At 42.3% G+C, this 18,572-nt stretch overlaps 1 protein-coding gene across 2 annotated transcripts in view; it reads left to right on the top strand.

The window, feature by feature from the left end:
* The window catches only part of LOC116265529 (glutamate--cysteine ligase, chloroplastic), a 45,454-nt gene extending 27,276 nt beyond the window's left edge, over positions 1-18,178 (top strand). For both annotated transcript variants that reach the window (XM_031646198.2, XM_031646197.2), the window contains exons 6-17: positions 4,793-4,885; positions 5,226-5,309; positions 5,493-5,561; positions 5,670-5,740; positions 5,820-5,888; positions 6,169-6,262; positions 6,427-6,516; positions 6,618-6,698; positions 8,444-8,536; positions 10,627-10,707; positions 10,812-10,881; positions 17,808-18,178. In XM_031646198.2, coding sequence (XP_031502058.1) covers positions 4,793-4,885; positions 5,226-5,309; positions 5,493-5,561; positions 5,670-5,740; positions 5,820-5,888; positions 6,169-6,262; positions 6,427-6,516; positions 6,618-6,698; positions 8,444-8,536; positions 10,627-10,707; positions 10,812-10,881; positions 17,808-17,896 — 984 coding nt within the window. In that variant the 3' untranslated portion in view covers positions 17,897-18,178. The remainder of the gene's footprint in view (positions 1-4,792; positions 4,886-5,225; positions 5,310-5,492; positions 5,562-5,669; positions 5,741-5,819; positions 5,889-6,168; positions 6,263-6,426; positions 6,517-6,617; positions 6,699-8,443; positions 8,537-10,626; positions 10,708-10,811; positions 10,882-17,807) is intronic.
* Positions 18,179-18,572: the final 394 nt, after the last annotated feature.

Here is an 18,572-nt window from a genome sequence, read left to right as displayed (position 1 = left end):
CAATGCTGAAGCAACTTGTACCGGCAATCTGTAGAGCCCATCAGTAACCGAACCAATCCCAATCTTCTTCCCCGTCACCAAGTCCTGCAGGGAACAGTGATCAGCAGAGAAAATCAGATTACAGTTTAATTCTTTAGTAATACTGCTGACAGAGAGTAGGTTCACAGGAATATTTGGAACATGCAAGGCATTGTGGAGACGGTATTTGTTCAACAGGGACAAGCTCCCTTTCCCAGCCACAGAGATAGAAGACCCATCTGCCATAGACACGCGTTGCTTGCCAGAGGAAAGTTGATATTCTTGAAAGAGTTTAGAGTCCCCTGTCATGTGGTGAGTGGCTCCACTATCAACAATCCAATCACCAAGAGAAGGGTTACCTTGATCAGTCGAGGCAACGAGGGCTTGGGCTAGCTGAGCCCCTTCAGACGTGGAGGACTCCTCAGGGGTAGTAGATAGGCGGCTGATGTACGCCTGTAGCTCCTTGAGTTGAGCAGGGGACAGCTTGGACTTTGCACCACTAGAAGAATTGCTCTGACTGGAATCAGACACAGAAGGGCTACGCTTGCCAGAGGGAGGACGACCTCTGACTAGTCTCTTCTCGGGATGAAGATCCCAACAGAAATCCACCGAATGCCCCAACTTGTTGCAATGAGTGCAATGCCGGGCAGGACGCTGCCCAGTCCCAGAGGCACGGCTGACAAAGGCAGAAGGGCCATGACCGGTGTCAAGATGCATCACCTGGCGACGTTGTTCTTCAGACTCAACTCGGGCATATACTTCCTCTATCCCCGGAATTTCATCACCATTAAGAATCTGGCTACGAATAGACTCAAATTCATCCCGCAGGCCTCCCAGAAACAAAAACGTACGGTCCATCCATTCCTTTTCCCAGTAGAGGGAATGATCTGAACCGCACTTCCACTCATCAGTCACATGATAATCTAGCTCCTCCCATTTGGTCTTCAGGGCAGCATAGAAGGCAGCAACAGACAAATCACCCTGTGTCAGGGAGTAAATACTGCGTTTAATCTGATAGGTACGCAGATGTCTCTTCTTGCGACCATACATCTTCGCAAGCACAGTCCACATATCAAAAGAGGTCGGCTTCCGCAGAATGAGGGGCTGGATATCGGAGGACACGGAGCTGATAATCCATACCTTCACTTGGCTGTCCTCCAACGCCCACGTTGCCCAATGAGGATCAGATTTGATGGGCGCAGGTTTGTCGCCAGTGATGTAAGAGAGACGCCCACGGCTAGTAATCCCAATCTCGAGAGCGGCAGACCAAGATAGGTAATTGTCCTTGGTCAGACGGATGGAGGTGACCTGGATCGGCACGTTCTCAGTCTTGGAAGCGCTGCCCGCGTCAAGAACAGCATCTTTTTGAGTCCCCATCGCGTCTGCCATCACAAACACGCACACAGCAACAAGAGGCACAGCGGCGAGAACTAGGCAGAGGCGACGGGAATGAGGCAGCGGCTACGGAAGGCAGGCGGCGACGTTCCTGGGCGGCGCTGGGAACGATGGACGGCGACGGCGATGGGCAGCGGTGGCGCGGGACGACGGCGGCGCTGAAGTGGGCAACGGCAGTGATGGACAACGGCAACGCAGCAGAGAACAACCGCGCCGGACGATGGCGGCGCCGCTGGCAGCGCTGGACGGTGGCGGCGCAGCTGGCAGCGCTGGACGGCGGCGGCGCAGCAGAGAGCGACGGCGCAGCAGCGGCAGAGAAAAAAAACGGAGGAAACAGCAGCGGCAAAAAAACGGCGGAAACAGGACGATCACACCAACGATCTCTCACGCGTTGGCTCTGATACCATGTAGAAACACACACCAAGATGGAGAGAAAGAGAAGGAACACACAATATACGTGGAAAACCTCAAAGAGAGGTGAAAAACCACGGAGAAGCTCTAACCTAGGTGCACAACCGCAACCCTAGGAGAGAGAAAATGTTATTCCACTTAATTCAACACTTACACATAAGTGACAATATATAGAGGGAGAGAGGAGAAGCCGCCTAGGGTACCGAGCCCGCCTCGGTACCCGCGCCCCATAGAACCGGGTCCAGATATGGACCCGGTCCCCACAACAACATATTCTAACACATACTTTGTTCATTAGTTTTTTCTTTATAATCTATACATTTTGAATCATGAATGTACAGTTTTTGTTTGTGGTATTTGTTATTTTTCTGTTTTAAACCTTTCTTTAATTGTAATTTCTAGAAAGGGACACATTTTTACTGAGTTCCTTCTTAACTCTTTACCTTCTTAATTTAGGCTCTCTAGAGTCTTATTTTGTTGTTTATAAAAGGATTCTCTTTACTTTTAACTTTTCACGCATGCACACACACACACACATACATTAGGCTGTAAGTCCTAATATGTGCAGAATGGAAGATCCATAACCATAAGAACGGTCATGGTATAAGACCAAATATATGATCAAATGTAGTGTTGATTCCTATGCAAAACTGAGATTGTTGGCTTCAAGTCTTCAATAGTATAACTGAAAAGTCCAAAAACATGACCAAAAACATGCACCAGATATTACCAAGCCTTTACTGGCAAGGCCGCGTATGACTGTGGGAATAACAGAGAAATCAAAAGAGCTCTGGGATGGAAAACAAAAGGTATTTAGTTCTGCTCTATAAGTTTATGTCTACAGGCAGGAAGTGATAAACTGTAAAAGGGTTGTAGCCTTGTAGGACTATAACTAATGTAATGCACACACATGCCTGTGGCCCTGTGCAGACACGCATGTGCACATACATGCATGTTTAGCACACTTGGTTATGCAAGTTTAAGTGCCTTTTTTTGAAAATGTGACTTCAATAGTCACCAAATGATTATGTAGCAGAAAATAGGCACCAAAGCCAAGTGGGAGAATAAAAATCCCTTATTCAATTACTAGAAAACTGCTGTTTATAACATCCTTCTTTGTACAATGAATAGTGGGATATTTATACAAGAGAGGGGGGAAAGGCTAGAGAGAACTAGCCGTTGGACTAGTCAACGGCTCATAAAAGAACCATTGGAACTAGCCAACGGCTAGAAGAAGGAATAAAAAAAAACAATTAAAAAAAACTTAAAAAACTCTACAAAAGACAACCTAATAATGATAATATTTATACATATATCAGCCTATAGTTATATATGTAATGTACATACATAAACGTAGGTAATATATGCATGCACGTACCCTATTTCTTAACACTTCCTTCATACTTACGGTGCTATCACCGGAAGTTTGTCTAAAAGAAAGTTAAATATGCATGAACATAGAGGCTTAGTGAAGAAATCAGCCAGCTGAAATTCTGAGGAAACATAGTTTTCTTCAAAAAATCTTCACGAACATAGTGGCAATCCATCTTTATATGTTTGGTTCGTTCATGGATTGTATGGTTCTTGGCAATATAGATAGAGCTTTTGTTGTCGCAACACAACTTGGTACGTTCTTCTATTTTTGTTCTCATTTCAAGGAGCATTTGACGAAGCCAGACAATTTCTATAGTTGTGGAGGCCATGACTCGATATTCAGCTTCGGTAGAAGAACGATAAATTTTCTATTACTTTTTTTCACTTCCATGAGATGAGTGATTCTTCTACAAAAATGCCAAATCAAAATCCAATCGTTGAGTGTCTGTCTTTGGATCTTCTCCCCAATCAGCATCAGTATAAGCTCTCAAGTTTAGAGAGAGGAAGAAGAAACCATAAATACTCCCTTATTTATTGTCACTTTGATGTATCTAATGATACGAAGAACAACTTCCCTATGAAGGGTTGATGGACCATGTTGAAATTGACTTACTATATGAACCGCATGAGCAATATCATGGCGGGTGAAGCCCCATAGTATTTTCCTTTGATGTACATCTCCAAACATTTAGCCTATAACATATAGTTAGTACCATCAAGCTTGTATGGAGCATGATAGCTCCCTAAATCAGTTTAAAAAATTGAGGCTAGAATAACTTCAAACAAGATTCTGCTTAGAAGTGGATGTAGACTTTGGAATGCAGCAATAAACTAAGATCAAAACAGCTGAATATTGAGGTGCTGTTTAGGACGAATATCGCTTCTCAGAGATGCAGCAGAAAGGAATGGAAGATAACTTAACTTAGAAGCAGACAGCCTTTGAGAAGATTCCACAAATGGGTGGTGCGCCATGTGAGAATGATAGCGACAAACAGGTAGAAGTCTGATGATTCAGTCTTCAGAATTAGAAACAGTAACCGAGCTTCAGAAATCTTATGAAGAATCAACCTAACCAGGGCTCTGATACCATGAAAATGTGACTTTAAGTCTTCAACAGTCACCAAATGATTATGTAGCAAAAAATAGGCACCAAGGCCAAGCGGGAGAATAAAAAATCCTTTATTCAATTACTAGAGAACTGCTGTTCATAACAGTCTCCTTTGTACAATGAATATTGAGATATTTATACAAGAGAAGAGGGGAAAGGCTATAGAGAAGTAGCCGTTGGACTAGGTCCAACGGCTCATAAACGAGCCGTTGGGACTAGCCAATGGCTACAACAAAGAACAAAAAAATAAAAATAATAAAAATAAAAACCTCTACGAAAGACGACCTATTATTTATTAACAATAATATTAATACATATATCAGCCTATAGTTATATATGTAATGTACATACATAAATATAGGTAATATATGCATACATGTACCCTATTTTTTAAATTTTTCTACATAGTGGATATGTGGATGAATACCTTAAACTTTGCTGCATTAAAGGCCTGGGCAGAGGAGTTCATTATTGAATGTTTGACAGGTGAAAGCTGTGGCAGAAGAAATGGGAATAGGTTTTCTTGGAATTGGATTCCAACCAAAGTGGTGGCTGAAGGATATACCAGTAATGCCCAAGGTATGTCTGGATTTTGTGCATCTTTTCCTTTCATTTTTCTTTTCAGAAGCTAGGCTACGTCTCAATTTGTGGATATTCAAAACTTGGAATTTGTTCTGTTGGGTGCGTAAAATGTCCTGTGGAATTTTGTTCTAATATTATCAAACAACCATTTTTGAAGACCATCATCCACATTAGTGTTCTATGCTTTCCAATGGTGGCTTCCTTTTCCCACTCTACCTCAAACTCCCCTTGACATTGTCAAATTAAAAATCATATTTGAGCACTGTAGTTTCTACTAATTTTTTTCCATAGTTTTAAAATGACAGTCATGTTTCTGATTCTGAATATTCTGCCACAGGGAAGATATGAGATAATGAGGAGGTATATGCCCAAGGTGGGCACTCTAGGACTTGACATGATGTTCAGAACGTGCACTGTGCAGGTAGGTTAATGATTTCTGCAGTTTCTTTTATGGCTTCCTTGCTTTTTGTCACATGTCTTATCTAAAAGCAAAAAATCAAAGCATTTATTTCATCGAAAGTCCTAATGTGCTGTTCATGGCAGTGGCGGCATGCTTTAATTGTTTGGCTAACTCTGGTGCACGTCTTACCACATCTATTGACAGGTTAATCTCGATTTCAGTTCTGAACACGACATGATAAGAAAATTCAGGGCCGGCCTTGCTTTGCAACCTGTAAGATTTTAAACCAGTGAGTTTTTGTATTTTACATTGGATTTATGTTACCATTTGTCTCCAGTTCTGTCTAGGGATATGCGTTTACCTATATCTGTCTTGAAACAGATTGCGACAGCAATTTTTGCAAATTCACCTTTCAAGGAAGGAAAGCCAAATGGATTCCTCAGCATGAGAAGGTTACTTACTCTTGAATATATGAGAATTTATTCAGCTAAATCAGTTGCTTTTTAGTTATGTAGTCATCACCTGTTGCAGTCATATTTGGAGTGACACTGACAACAATCGGACAGGCATGCTCCCTTTTGTTTTTGATGACTCCTTTGGGTGAGTATTTCTCTTCATTTGTTGTTGTTATTGGCCTAAGTATTAACTTGGCCCGGATTAATACCTGATGAAAGTAATGGTCATCTTATTGTTCTTTTAATGTGACATCTATGTTCCTTAGATTCTGCTTGATCTTATGTAATTTGTTTTCCATGGCCCTGCTTCTTGAATTTCCTTCTCCTTAATCTAAATCAGCATTTGTTGGTGCATTCAGTTTCGCTACTTTGATCCATACTCTTCTTTTTTTGCCATATCATTGTTTTTAGAATTTTTTCTGCAGGTTTGAGCAATATGTGGATTATGCACTGGATGTTCCCATGTATTTTGTCTATCGGAAAAAGAAGTACATAGATTGTTCAGGGATGTCTTTCCGGGTAAAAGTCCATATCTAAATCCTGGGAAGTCGTTTGCATGAAAAATAGCTAATGGTTTTCCTTTGATATTTGTTGTTGGCAGTCATTTCCTTGTCCTGGTTTAAATGCCACGCTCCTTCAGTATGGGTGGATTTATATGTTTTGATGGTTTGGCATTCTTGCAGGATTTCATGATAGGTAAGCTTCCACCAATTCCAGGGGAGTTGCCAACACTCACTGACTGGGAGAATCATCTGACGACAATCTTCCCTGAGGTCTCTCTCTCTCTCTCTCTCTCCCCCTCTCTTTTTCCCCTCCCTCTCCTCCTTTCTCTCTCACATGCACAATCTTGATCTAATAGTTTTCCTGGTTACAGGTCAGATTAAAACGATACCTGGAGATGAGAGGTGCAGATGGAGGACCTTGGCGTAGATTGTGTGCACTGCCAGCATTTTGGGTATACGTCATGCATTAATTTTCTGCTTTATTATTCAACCATTAATTTGTTCTATTAATGATCCTTAGTCTGTGAATTGATGGCTCTTTCTGCCTTTGTAAATGCACATGTTTTTATGCATGTACAATTTGCTGTCTTATTCTTCAGTGGATTATTTTGATTATTATCCTTGTCCTTGAGTTGATGGCTGTTTCTCTGTCTAACTTTCTAAAATGAACAAGCCTCAACTAATTTTTTACCGTGCAATTCTGGAACTTTGTATGGAGCAGTTTACAAAGATCTGCCTAATTTTTGAAGATAACTGCTTGATGCTTTGGAAAATTTTCAAACATGCATGTTCCGTGGATGTAGGTTAACAGATGTCACTTGAATGAATTTCAAAATACCTGTTTACCCTGAAGAAGAAAAAGTTTCAACATCTCAGTATCTGCGGTTTACATATGACTTCATGGATATAGGTGAAGAAGTTGTTAGAATGAATCTTAAAATTACCTGTTTACCCTGAAAAAGAAAAAATTCCAACATTTCAGTATCTTACAGTTTACATATGACCTTTCTCTTTCTTTCTTTCTCTTTCTCTGACCTGTGGTGCACTCTTTTGATGTTGGTAGTGAATGTTGTAATAATTGAAACCAGCATTGGATGCTTTGTTGGACAAATAGCGGAGGGTTCAACAGTCAATTGCCACTCTTCATCGCAACAAGAGCAATGTTTGATGCTCTTATGGGACAAATGAGTGTAAACGGCTGGGTATTGGTGGTCAATCTACCAGCTGCTGCATTGAGTAAATGTATTCTGGGACCCACACACAGAGAGAGAGAGAGAGAGAGAGAGAGTAAATGCACCTGTTTTGTGCAGGAAAAGACATGGGTGGTACTGTAATCTTTATTAACTAGATAAAGTGAAGCCTACGTTAACTAAGTGGTGGGAAGCAAAAACAGTGATCTGGGAATTTGTTATAAATGTTAGGCGGCTATTCATATTTCAAAACATCAGGTGCTATTCTAAGATGCCAAATGTTAGATGGTTCTTCTTTAAATTTCTCTTTTGTTCTCAAGCTGTGATTATTTAACTGTTGCACCTTTTGATTATTGGATTCATTTACATCCATTTATTAGTGAAACTGGGAAGCGATGTTTTGCAGGCTCTCAGTTAGTATCATAAATTATGGAATGTGTGGGAAGGGCTGCTTGCTTGATAAGATCACGTTTTTCTGTTCATTTTTTTTTTTTAACCAAAGTCGTAGAATATAGGTGTATTGTGTATTGGTAAGCTGTTTGTCATCTTTGAGTACAAATTGGATAGAAGCTTCAGATGTCATATTGAGCACCCGGACCTTTTCTCCTCTTTTTCTTTTTTGGGATTTCAATGGTAGATTAGCATGTTAGAGCAGGCTTTGAAGGTGTTTAAGATTGACTTTGGTTGGTATGCTTTATTTTAGCTTGTGGCCTTGGCTCTGGGTCAAAATTGCTAAAGATCTTTGGAATCTTTGTACTAAAGTCATCAGGGGCAACCCTCTTGAATTTTTATATATTGAGCGGTTAAAAAGGCTTACTGACACTTTCCTTGCCATATTTGACTATGCTAAAATTATGATCTTCACTGGGCCTTTTTATCTGGTACGTGGCCTCAGGTGGATTTGACCTTTGGTCTGAAATTGCTGCTCCTTGTGAACTAATGTTCTTATTTGGATAGTGACACAACTGCTAAGCAACTGTTATTGACCATTTCTATTTCCATTCCAGGTGGGCTTGTTGTATGATGAAGCTTCATTACAAAAAGTTCTGGATTTGACGAGTGACTGGACTGCAGAAGAGAGACAGATGCTGAGAAGCAAGGTAAATGAATATAGGAAACTATTTTACAGTCAGTGATTGATCCATTGAGAGATTCTTTTTCCATTCTAAAATATTTTAGTATAAATTGTTGGTTCCTTGGTTCCAAATCATCTAATGTGGCACTTATCGGCCCGTCGGGCCTAAGCCCGGGCCCGCCCGGCCTGCTAAAACCCGGCCCGGATCGGCCCGTCGGGCCTAAGCCCGGGCCCGGCCCAATAATATTATCGGGCCGGGCCGGGCCGGGTACGGGGCTTGACCCCCAAAAGTCAGGCCCAGCCCGGCCCGTTTGGCGGGCCGGGCTGGCTTGCGAGAACGGGGAGAGTGACGGGAAGAGGGGAGAGGGGGAGGCGAGAAGAGGGGAGAGAGGGAGACGGGAGCGGAGAAGACGGAAGAGGGGGAGACGGGAAACGGGAGAGGAACCAGAGGGGAGCGGGAGAGGGAACCAGAGGGAGAGGGGGAGACGGGAGAGGGGGAGACGGGAGAGGGAGAGGGAGAAAGGAAGGGGGAGGGAGCGGGGGAGAGGGGGAGACGGGAGAGGGAGAGGGAGAAAGGAAGGGGGAGGGAGCGGGGAGAGGGAACCAGAGGGGAGACGGGAGCGGAGAAGACGGGAGAGGGAACCAGAGGGGAGCGGGAGAGGGGAGACAGGAGAGGGAACAAGAGGAGGAGACGGGAGAGGGAACCAGAGGGGAGATGGGAGAGGGAACGAGGGGGAGTGGGAGCAGAGAGGGAGAGGGAACCTGGTGGGGTCACACCGCCGAGGGCCGTCACGAGGCTGTTCCAACGCCGGCGATGCGCCAGGATATGGCCGCTCGAAGGTAGGCACATAACAGAACCAGGGGGAGAGGGTGCAGAGAGGGAACCAGAGGGGGATGGGAAGGGAGAGAGAGCAGAGGGAGAGGGAACCAGAGGGGAGCGGGAGAGGGGAGACAGGAGAGGGAACCAGAGGGGAGAAGACGGGAGACGGGAGAGGGAACCAGAGGGGAGCGGGAGAGGGAGTCGGGCCTGGCGGGCCGCCGCCGGGCCGCCCTCTTGGGCCCGGCCCGACGCCCAGGCCTAGGTGGAGCATCTGCATTTGCTAGTTTTGATTATGCATAGATCAGTGCCTATGCTTTATTTTTTGTTCCTTATTTTGCTAATTATGCATTTTTTGGTTCCCTGCATGGTTCATCTGGTGTATTGAAGTTTATGTGAATGAGTTATGTTGGGCAACCTGCAGTGAGGAAGTCTACCCGACTCTGCATATGCTGAAGTGGCAACACGTTTCCCTTGACGGGCGTCGCAGGCCGACAGCTTGGGCACTGCTGTCGGCTGTGGGATGCAGAACCTCCTCCAGTTCCCACCAGCATAGAACAATGGTGGGAGAATGATGGTGGGAGGGGGAACCCCCCTCCCCCGCCGCCTGATGGTGGCACCTTGGGCTCTGTCACCAGCAACGCCGATGTCATCGGGCAGTGCCGTCAACTGCGTTCATAGCTCCACCATCAGGCGGCAGGGGAGGGGAGGGGTTTCTCTCCCCTTCTCGTGATGCACGACGCTCAGAGGGCCATCCGATCAAGATGGACGGCCCTGGTTTGATGTCTACAAGTGACAAGTGTATAAAATTACCAGAGTCATGGTTTATATATATATATATATATATATATATATATATATATATATATATATATATATATAGATAGATAGATATGAACATGCATACAAGGGTAACTTCTTTAGCTCGAACTGGACTAAAATGACCCCAGTACAACAATTTTATTGCTAGTATGGTGCAAGGTGTAAATACTTTTAAAAGAAATATAAGCACCCACAATTCTTACTACATTACTTATTACGTTTTCCCACCAGGATCAATTCAAGAACCGGCAGTACATGAAAATATAATTGCTTCATATCATTTAAGCATTTGGACTCCATCTTACTTTCTGTTCTTTTAAGGTATCAACTTTCAACATTTAATAGTGGTTCTACGGTTCCTTTTTCTTCCCAATTTTTTTTATGACATCTTGACATGTTGTTTTCTGCTTTATTTATATGCAACATTGGGTTATGGCAATGGTTGGGAGCTAAGCATCGAGCTTTCAAATTTCCAGGTGCCAAGGACAGGTTTACAGACACCATTCCGAGATTCTTTAGTCAAACATATAGCGGAGGATGTTGTTAAGTTGGCAAGGGTAATGACTCCTTTATTTTGGATATTCGTTACTACTTCTTTTAGTTGTCTATCTTCTACATTTACGGTCATGGGTGGTTTCATAACTGAATTTTGCCCTTTCAGGATGGCTTGGAAAGAAGAGGTTACAAGGAAACTGGATTTTTGAACGAAGTAGATGAAGTGGTTAGGACAGGTAATCTTTCAGATCTTCCTTGTGTGTGGTGGTTATCTACATGTTCCAAACCTTTGGCATGATATCATTGACAACTTGGTTATTGTACAGTTTGCACTTATATATGCATAGGACTTGGTTTTTCCATGTGTATGTCTGTGCATATGTGGGTGCACTCGTGTGTAATAATGAAAAATTCAGGTTTTGTAGTAATTTATAAAAGTAACATGCAAGTTATCATTTCATTTGCCATTCTTTTGTGGTTGAAATGTGATATTACAGGTTGACTATCCCTAGACTTGCTCTGGATTAGGATGCTAAATGATTATGGTACTTTATTGAAATCGAACATCATTAACTTGTTTTAGGAACTTTAATCACATCAAGGATAAGAACCAGTAAACTGGAATAACCATCTTGCTTGGACACAACTGATTTTATCTGTTCTGACTGTTTAAGCTACCCTCTTTGGGAACTTGTCTTTTACAAGGCTTTTAGGCTACATTTTAGAGGCGAAGGCGAAATAAGACTACTAAAGATGCGGATGTCAGTGTCCTATGCAATTTCAGATGAGAGAATTTTCGTATAGTTGCTTTGTTGGCATGCAGAAGCTTTCCTTTATGTATAGCGGGTAGAGGAGCTTCTCGTGGATAGTTTTCATACCTCTAATGGTTTCTAACTTTCTCCATCTCTGGATCTTATTCTTTTGACATGAAATTTACGCTAGGGTTCCGTCTGATAGATCCGGGGGCTAATTTTAAATCCTTGGATCTTAGATCTGAGGATTTCAAAAATGCGGTTTTCCAGAACCATGTTTGTACCTGCGAAAGCTTGTATTTCTCTCTCTCTCTCTCTCTCTCTCTCTCTCTCAGCCCCGACCACCATGGCGGTGGCTGTTTTGTTTTTCTGATATCCTCCTTCTCATAGGCAAAGGGCGTCTCTTCATGGGGTAAGTCTTTCTCTCTCCCTCTCTCTCTATCTCTCTCTTGGTCTCCTCTGAAACCTTTTTTTCTTTTTCTGGAAATCCTGTTTGTCACAGGTGAAAGGTTTTTAGTTTGATGACCCGGGGGTTTTCCTTTTCTGAAACCCTCGGTAGTGCCAACTTTGGAAGCGATGAAATTGTCTCTGTGTCGAAGCCCCTTCTTTGATATCTTCGTGGTTATTGAATTCGTTTAAGTGTTAATTTGTGGTTAAGGAGGTGCCACAGTCCTGATGCTTTCGGGAGGGAAGAAGCAGTGTGCTCGTTGAGGCCCCTTTTTCTTCGGTTGAGTGGCGTGTTGCCATTGTTGTCCGATGGGTGAGGGTTTCTCTTTTTTGAAACCCTTAGTAGTGCTGATTGTAAGAATCTTCACAAAGTACTCGTCTCTCCGTATGCAAAACAGATATATTGAGAGGAGAGGATGAAAGAAGACGATGGAGGAAAGGGAGCAGCCGGCTTAACACCGCCCTGCGTTCCTTAATCTTTTTTTTTAAAAGAATAACCCTAATAGGTTACAATAGATTTGTACATAAAATTATAAAATATTACAAGAGAGCCACTGCCTAGTAACTTTAGGCATGTGGATATAAGGAGAATGGATCGGGTTTGAACAGACCCGATCCCCATACGCTAACAGCTCCCCTCAAGTTGTGCATGAGATTTGATCATGCACAACTTGTTCTTCAAATCCCAAAAATGCTGCCCTGTGAGACCTTTGGTAAAAAGATCAACTATCTGTTCATTGGTGGATATATAAGTAGGCAAGATCTCGGCTTCTTCAACCTTCTGACGGATGAAATGTTGATCAATCTCTATATGTTTGGTGCGATTATGCAAAATGGGATTGAAAGCAGTTTTTATCGCACTTTGATTGTCACATAGTAATGATGACCGAACAATAGGAAGATTGAGCTCCCCAAGTAAATGACGTAACCATGACGCTTCAGCCGTCCCTGTAGCCATTGCTCTATACTCTGCCTCAGTGCTAGATCGTGCAACAGCACGCTGCTTTTTACTGCTCCAACAAATGAGATTAGAATCAAGAAAGAGACAGAAACCTGAAACTGATCGTCGGTCATCGGGATCGCCTATCCAGTCGGCATCAGTATATGTATATATGCTATGTCCAAGAGAAACATTGGAACATTTTGTGTAGACTAGTCCATCTCCAAGAGTAGCTTTGAGATACCGTAGGATCCGCTTAGCGGCATTCATATGTCCTTCAGTGGGTGCATGCATGAACTGAGAAATCTGATTTATAGCATATACTATGTCTGGGCGAGTAAAGGTAAGGTATTGTAACATACCAACAATGCTGCGATAGAATGTGGGATTGGAATATGCAGCAGTTCCATCAGATGCAGTCAATTTAGTATTCAGAACACTGGGGGTAGTGATGGGTTTGCAATTAGTCATACCTGCCCTGTCCAAAATATCAAGGGTATACATGTGCTGTGTAAGAGTCAAACTATCATTTGTTCTGTCAAGTTCAACACCCAAAAAATATCGTAATTCTTCCAGATCCTTCATCTTGAATTCTTGCTTCAACATACCTTTAACATAAGATATATGTGAAGAAGAATTCCCAGTTATAACAATATCATCAACATAGATAAGTAACCAGGTGGTAGCTTCTCCAGTGCGATAGATAAACAAAGAGTGATTGAGAGAGCTTCGGAGAAAACCAACTTGTTGTATGTGATGAGAAAAACGATCAAACCATGACCTAGAAGCTTGCTTCAACCCATATAGAGACTTGTGTAATTTGCAAACCCATTTTTGAGAATCATGTAGCCGGGAGGTTGCTCCATGTATACCTCTTTCTTAAGAATTCCATGAAGAAAAGCATTTTTGACATCTAACTGAAAGAGAGGCCATCCATACGAGACTGCAAGAGAAATAATCACACGGATTGTTCCCATCTTGATGACTGGACTGAATGTTTCATCATAATCTTCCCCATATTGCTGAGTGAAACCGCGCGCCACAAGTCGTGCTTTATATCGATCAATGCTACCATCTGGTTTATATTTCAGTTTATAAACCCATTTGGATCCCACAACATTCTTATCAGCTGGACGAGGGACAATCTGCCAAGTCTGACATTCATGCAAGGCTGCCATTTCCTCATTCATAGCTTCAACCCAACATTTTTCCTTACTCGCATTGTGATAAGATGTTGGTTCCACCTCTTTGCTGACTTCTGTCATAAACAGCTGAAAATCCAAAGAAAAATTGTTATAGCTCACCCATCTATCAATAGGATGTCACACGCATTGTGATTGGCGTGGAACTGCAGTAGGAACTGATCGCCTAGAATACACCAGGCCTGAGAACCGATTATGTATAGGTGGCTCACTGGGCTGAGAAGATGAAGGCATACTGTCCAAGGAAGTAGTGCTGCTCAAGGAACTACTTACAGATGTCTCGGGCTCATTAACAACTTGCTCATTGTGCTCGGTCAACATTGCTGCCCCTTGTCTTAAGATTTCAGCATGAAGCCAAGTATCATAAACTTCATTCTTGTCCTTGAGTGTCACAGAAGTAGCCTTGGGATCCTGTAACCTGTTCTCATCAAAGACAACATGCAGTGAAAAATGTACACGCCCAGTTTTAGGGTTGTAACACCTATAACCCTTGTAATTTTCTGCATACCCTATAAATCTACATAAAACAACACGATCTTGAAATTTGTTTCGCAAGGAAACATCAACATGCACATAGCACACATCCAAAAACACGCAACTCCTCATAACGTGGCTGTTCTTGGTGTAAAAGAAAAAATGGTGATTTTCCATCAAGCAAAGCCAATGACAATCGATTTATAACATGTATAGCCGTATGGAAAGCCTCGGTCCACAATGTCATAGGTAAGTCTGTTTCATGCATCATGCTGAGTGCACTTTCAACAATATGCCTATGTTTCCTTTCAACAATTCCGTTTTGCTGAGGTGTATGCGGACATGAAATTTGTCTAATGATCCCATTATCTAGTAAGTACTCAGTAAATTCATTAGAAATAAATTCACCACCACCATCACATTGAAAATGCACAATATTACTGGAGTATTTATTTTGAACCAATGCATGAAATTGAGTGAATAAGCGAAAAACTTTTGATTTGTGTTTCATGAAATGGATCCAAGTATATCGGAAATATGAATCAACAAAAATGACATAGTATCTACTCCCAGAAGAAGAAGGAACTGGAGCAAGCCCGCAAACATCAGAATATATGGTGTCAAAAACCTTTGAAGCTCTTTTATTTATTAATTGAAAAGGAAGGACATGGCTCTTACAGATATGACAACTCGAGCGCATGTTGGACTCATTGACAGAACTCAGACTGGACTTATCTAAGAGCCCGTCTGCAACAAGATTTCGAACAAAAGATTGACTACAATGAGCTAACCGACCATGCCAAATGGATGGCTTATTATACTCTGTGACATTGACTTCACTATGACTTGGAAAACATGAATCGGAAAGGTGAGGTTTTGACATCTGTGGAGCTCCTTCAAGGACATACATATCTCCTTTGCGAGTGCCCTCAGCGAATGTCTTCTTGGTTCGAGCATCCTTGACATAAACAGAAGAGGGTGTGAATTCAACAGAGGATTGAGTATCATCAATAAGCTTAGACACTGAAATAATATTTTTCTTGACACTTGGAACAACAAGAACATTCTTTAATGGAATCGAAGAAGAGCCCATAGAAATTTGTACATTTCCAATGTGTGATATTGTGTGATGGGAACCATCTCCCGTGACAACTGAGCCTTTATCTAAATAAGGGAGAGCACTAGAGAGATTACCTGCGTCACCAGTAACATGAGCTGCTGCTCCAGAGTCCACATACCATTCTCCTTGCTCGTTTTGTTTCAAATGAAGCTTAGACAGGGCTGTCATGAGGAGTTGTTGTACGTCTGCTAAAACATTAGATCCAGATGATGATGAAGCTGACCCTGCTGATGCCTTGTTCTCACGTCTAATCTGATTATTTTTGTTCTGCGGGTTGTGCCAACATTCTGACTTTACATGCCCCCTCTTGTTGCAATAGAAACAAGTCGGAACCCTTCTAGATGTGGCAGAAGTAGTGTTCATGCCCTGTGGTGTTGGGAGAATCCCTCTTTCCATTCCTGCCTGAGGAATCCAAGTACGAGTGCGATTCCCTTGCAATGCATGTGTCCCTGTGATCAGTACATTGTGACTGTTGGAAGGAATCAAATTCTGTCGCTGAACACGACTAGCTTCGTGTTGGAATAACTTAGCCTTGAGATCTTCGAAAGATGGAAGAACAGGTAGGACTTACAAGGCTGTGCAAAAAATATCAAAATCTGTTCCCAGTCCACTCAAGGCTTGTTGCACTTTGTCCTTGTCGCTGACGGGATGTCCAATGGCAGCAAGTTGATCACTTACACTTTTAATTTCATTCAAATATTCCAAAACAGTACGCGTCCCACGCTTGATGTCCTGAAATTGCCTTCTTAACTGCAGAAAACGTGCTTCGGATACTTGAGAATATGTGGTGGCAAGGGTAGACCACAACTCTAGGGCTGTTAAATCATCATCAATACCTCCTAATACTTCCTTTGACAAAGTAGAAGTAATATAGGCAACAAGGGACTGGTCGTGAGCCAGCCAAACTTCATACTCAGGATTATTTTCAGTAATGGTTTCATATTCAAATCTGATTTCACTCATAGCCGCAGCCCCAGCAACTTGATCTCCCACTCCCACTACGGTCTTCTTCACTTCGCGGTCAATATACATAGGAGGTGCTGGAGTGGTCCCATCGATATGCCCGTAGAGTCTATGACTTTTAATAAAAGGGACTATTTGACGTTTCCAAGTCAAATAGTTACTATGATTCAGCTTTTGAGAAATAAGTTGGGAGAGAAAGCTAGAAGATAGAAGAGAGGGAATCGGCTGATCCATAATTGGTTTAGGGCAACGACAGAAATTAGGGCAAAACGATGAAAAAATTAGGGCACAACGATTAGGGTAAATCAATTAGGGCAAATCACGCAAGATTTAGGGATGACCACGCCAGAAAAGAAAGAATGTAGGGCAGATTAGGGCTAATCACATCAAACTGAAATCACTCACCGGAGGACGATGCAACCTGGCTCTGATACCATGTAAGAATCTTCACAAAGTACTCGTCTCTCCGTATGCAAAACAAATATATTGAGAGGAGAGGATGAAAGAAGACGATGGAGGAAAGGGAGCAGCCGGCTTAACACCGCCCTGCGTTCCTTAATCTTTTTTTTAAAAAGAATAACCCTAATAGGTTACAACAGATTTGTACATAAAATTATAAAATATTACAAGAGAGCTACCGCCTAGTAACTTTAGGCGTGTGGATATAAGGAGAATGGATCGGGTCTGAACAGACCCGATCCCCATAGGCTAACACTGAACCAGGTGGAGAGGAAGGGCCATGGCAGGTCTGAACCAGGTGGAAAGAAAGGGGAGAGGAAGGGCCATCGCAGGTCGGTTGATGCTGATGGTGGGAGACCTCCCGCCACAGTGTTGCAGATGTGAGATCCACCTTAGAGATCGGACAGCCTCCTGTCCAATTTCTAAGCCACGGATTTTACCCCTTTTGTGGATTTGAAACCTGCAGATTAGAGATCCACAGTTTGTTTTTTCTTGTATCCCTTGGGTAAATCTGTCCTTGGATCTGAGATCCGAGGTAATCAAACACAGCCTGGAAGATTCTACGTTTTCTTTGATTGTTTTCCCAGTCCCATGTGGCCAGCAGGGTTTTGTAGATGGCCCAACGGACATATGTATAAAGTCTGAATTAGTCTCCTGCTTAGGTTTTTGTTTGGTCGATGGCCAAATGGTTAATGCATTTTTCTCTCTGCCTGTCTGCCTTGTTTTTGTTTCTTGGGAGACGACGTCCATAATTAATTTCATGCCTCCGACGTGTTTCATTTCATTCATAATTCTTTGGTTGCAGGAACTACACCAGCAGAGAAGCTTCTGAAGCTGTATCATGAGAAATGGGAAGAGAGTGTAGATCCTGTTTTTGAAGAACTTCTTTATTAAATAAATTAGGTGCCTCTTTAGATGATTTTTTTCTCGCTTGTGTAGATCCTGCTTCTGAAGAAAATTGAATGAAAACAAGGCGGTGTTTGTTCTTGCTTAAATCGATACCTTGCTTGACATAACTTGTATACTCTCTCTCTCTCTCTCTCTCTCTCTCCCTCTTTTCTAGTGTATGTGCATTCAAATGCGTACAACTTTTTCTTCTTTTTTGTTTTTTTAGTTCCTTCTCGCACAGACGTTGAGGTCGGCATGGGTAAAAGAAAGCAAAATTTTTCTTCGGTACTCTTTGGGAGGAGAAATTGTTCATTCGCGCTCGGTTTTGTTGCTTATTTTGACCTAAAAGGTTGGGCTAAATAGTGGGACCTTCATGGGATTGCTGTGCATTTATTACAATTGTAGACCGCCTAAATGTTTCAGAGTCTTCCCAAATGATAAGCTCTATAAAGATCTTGAAAAGTCTTGGCTCATGGTTCGCCTAGGGGTTTCTTTTTTTTGTTTTTGGTTTTTGGTTTCTTCCCTATAAAGACTTCCCTGTATATTTCTTTTCTTTTTTAACGTCTAGATGAATATTAATGATGGCAAAACTTTCTAACCTATGAAAGATATCCCAGACAATTGATTATAATGTTTAAGTAGGCTTCCGGAAATTTTAAAAAAAATTATTACTGAAAATATA

This window comes from Nymphaea colorata, chromosome 12 (assembly GCF_008831285.2).
Source record: "Nymphaea colorata isolate Beijing-Zhang1983 chromosome 12, ASM883128v2, whole genome shotgun sequence".
Taxonomy (NCBI): Eukaryota; Viridiplantae; Streptophyta; class Magnoliopsida; order Nymphaeales; family Nymphaeaceae; genus Nymphaea; species Nymphaea colorata.
Note: the sequence above shows the minus strand (reverse complement) of the source record. Positions and strands in the feature narration are given on the sequence as shown.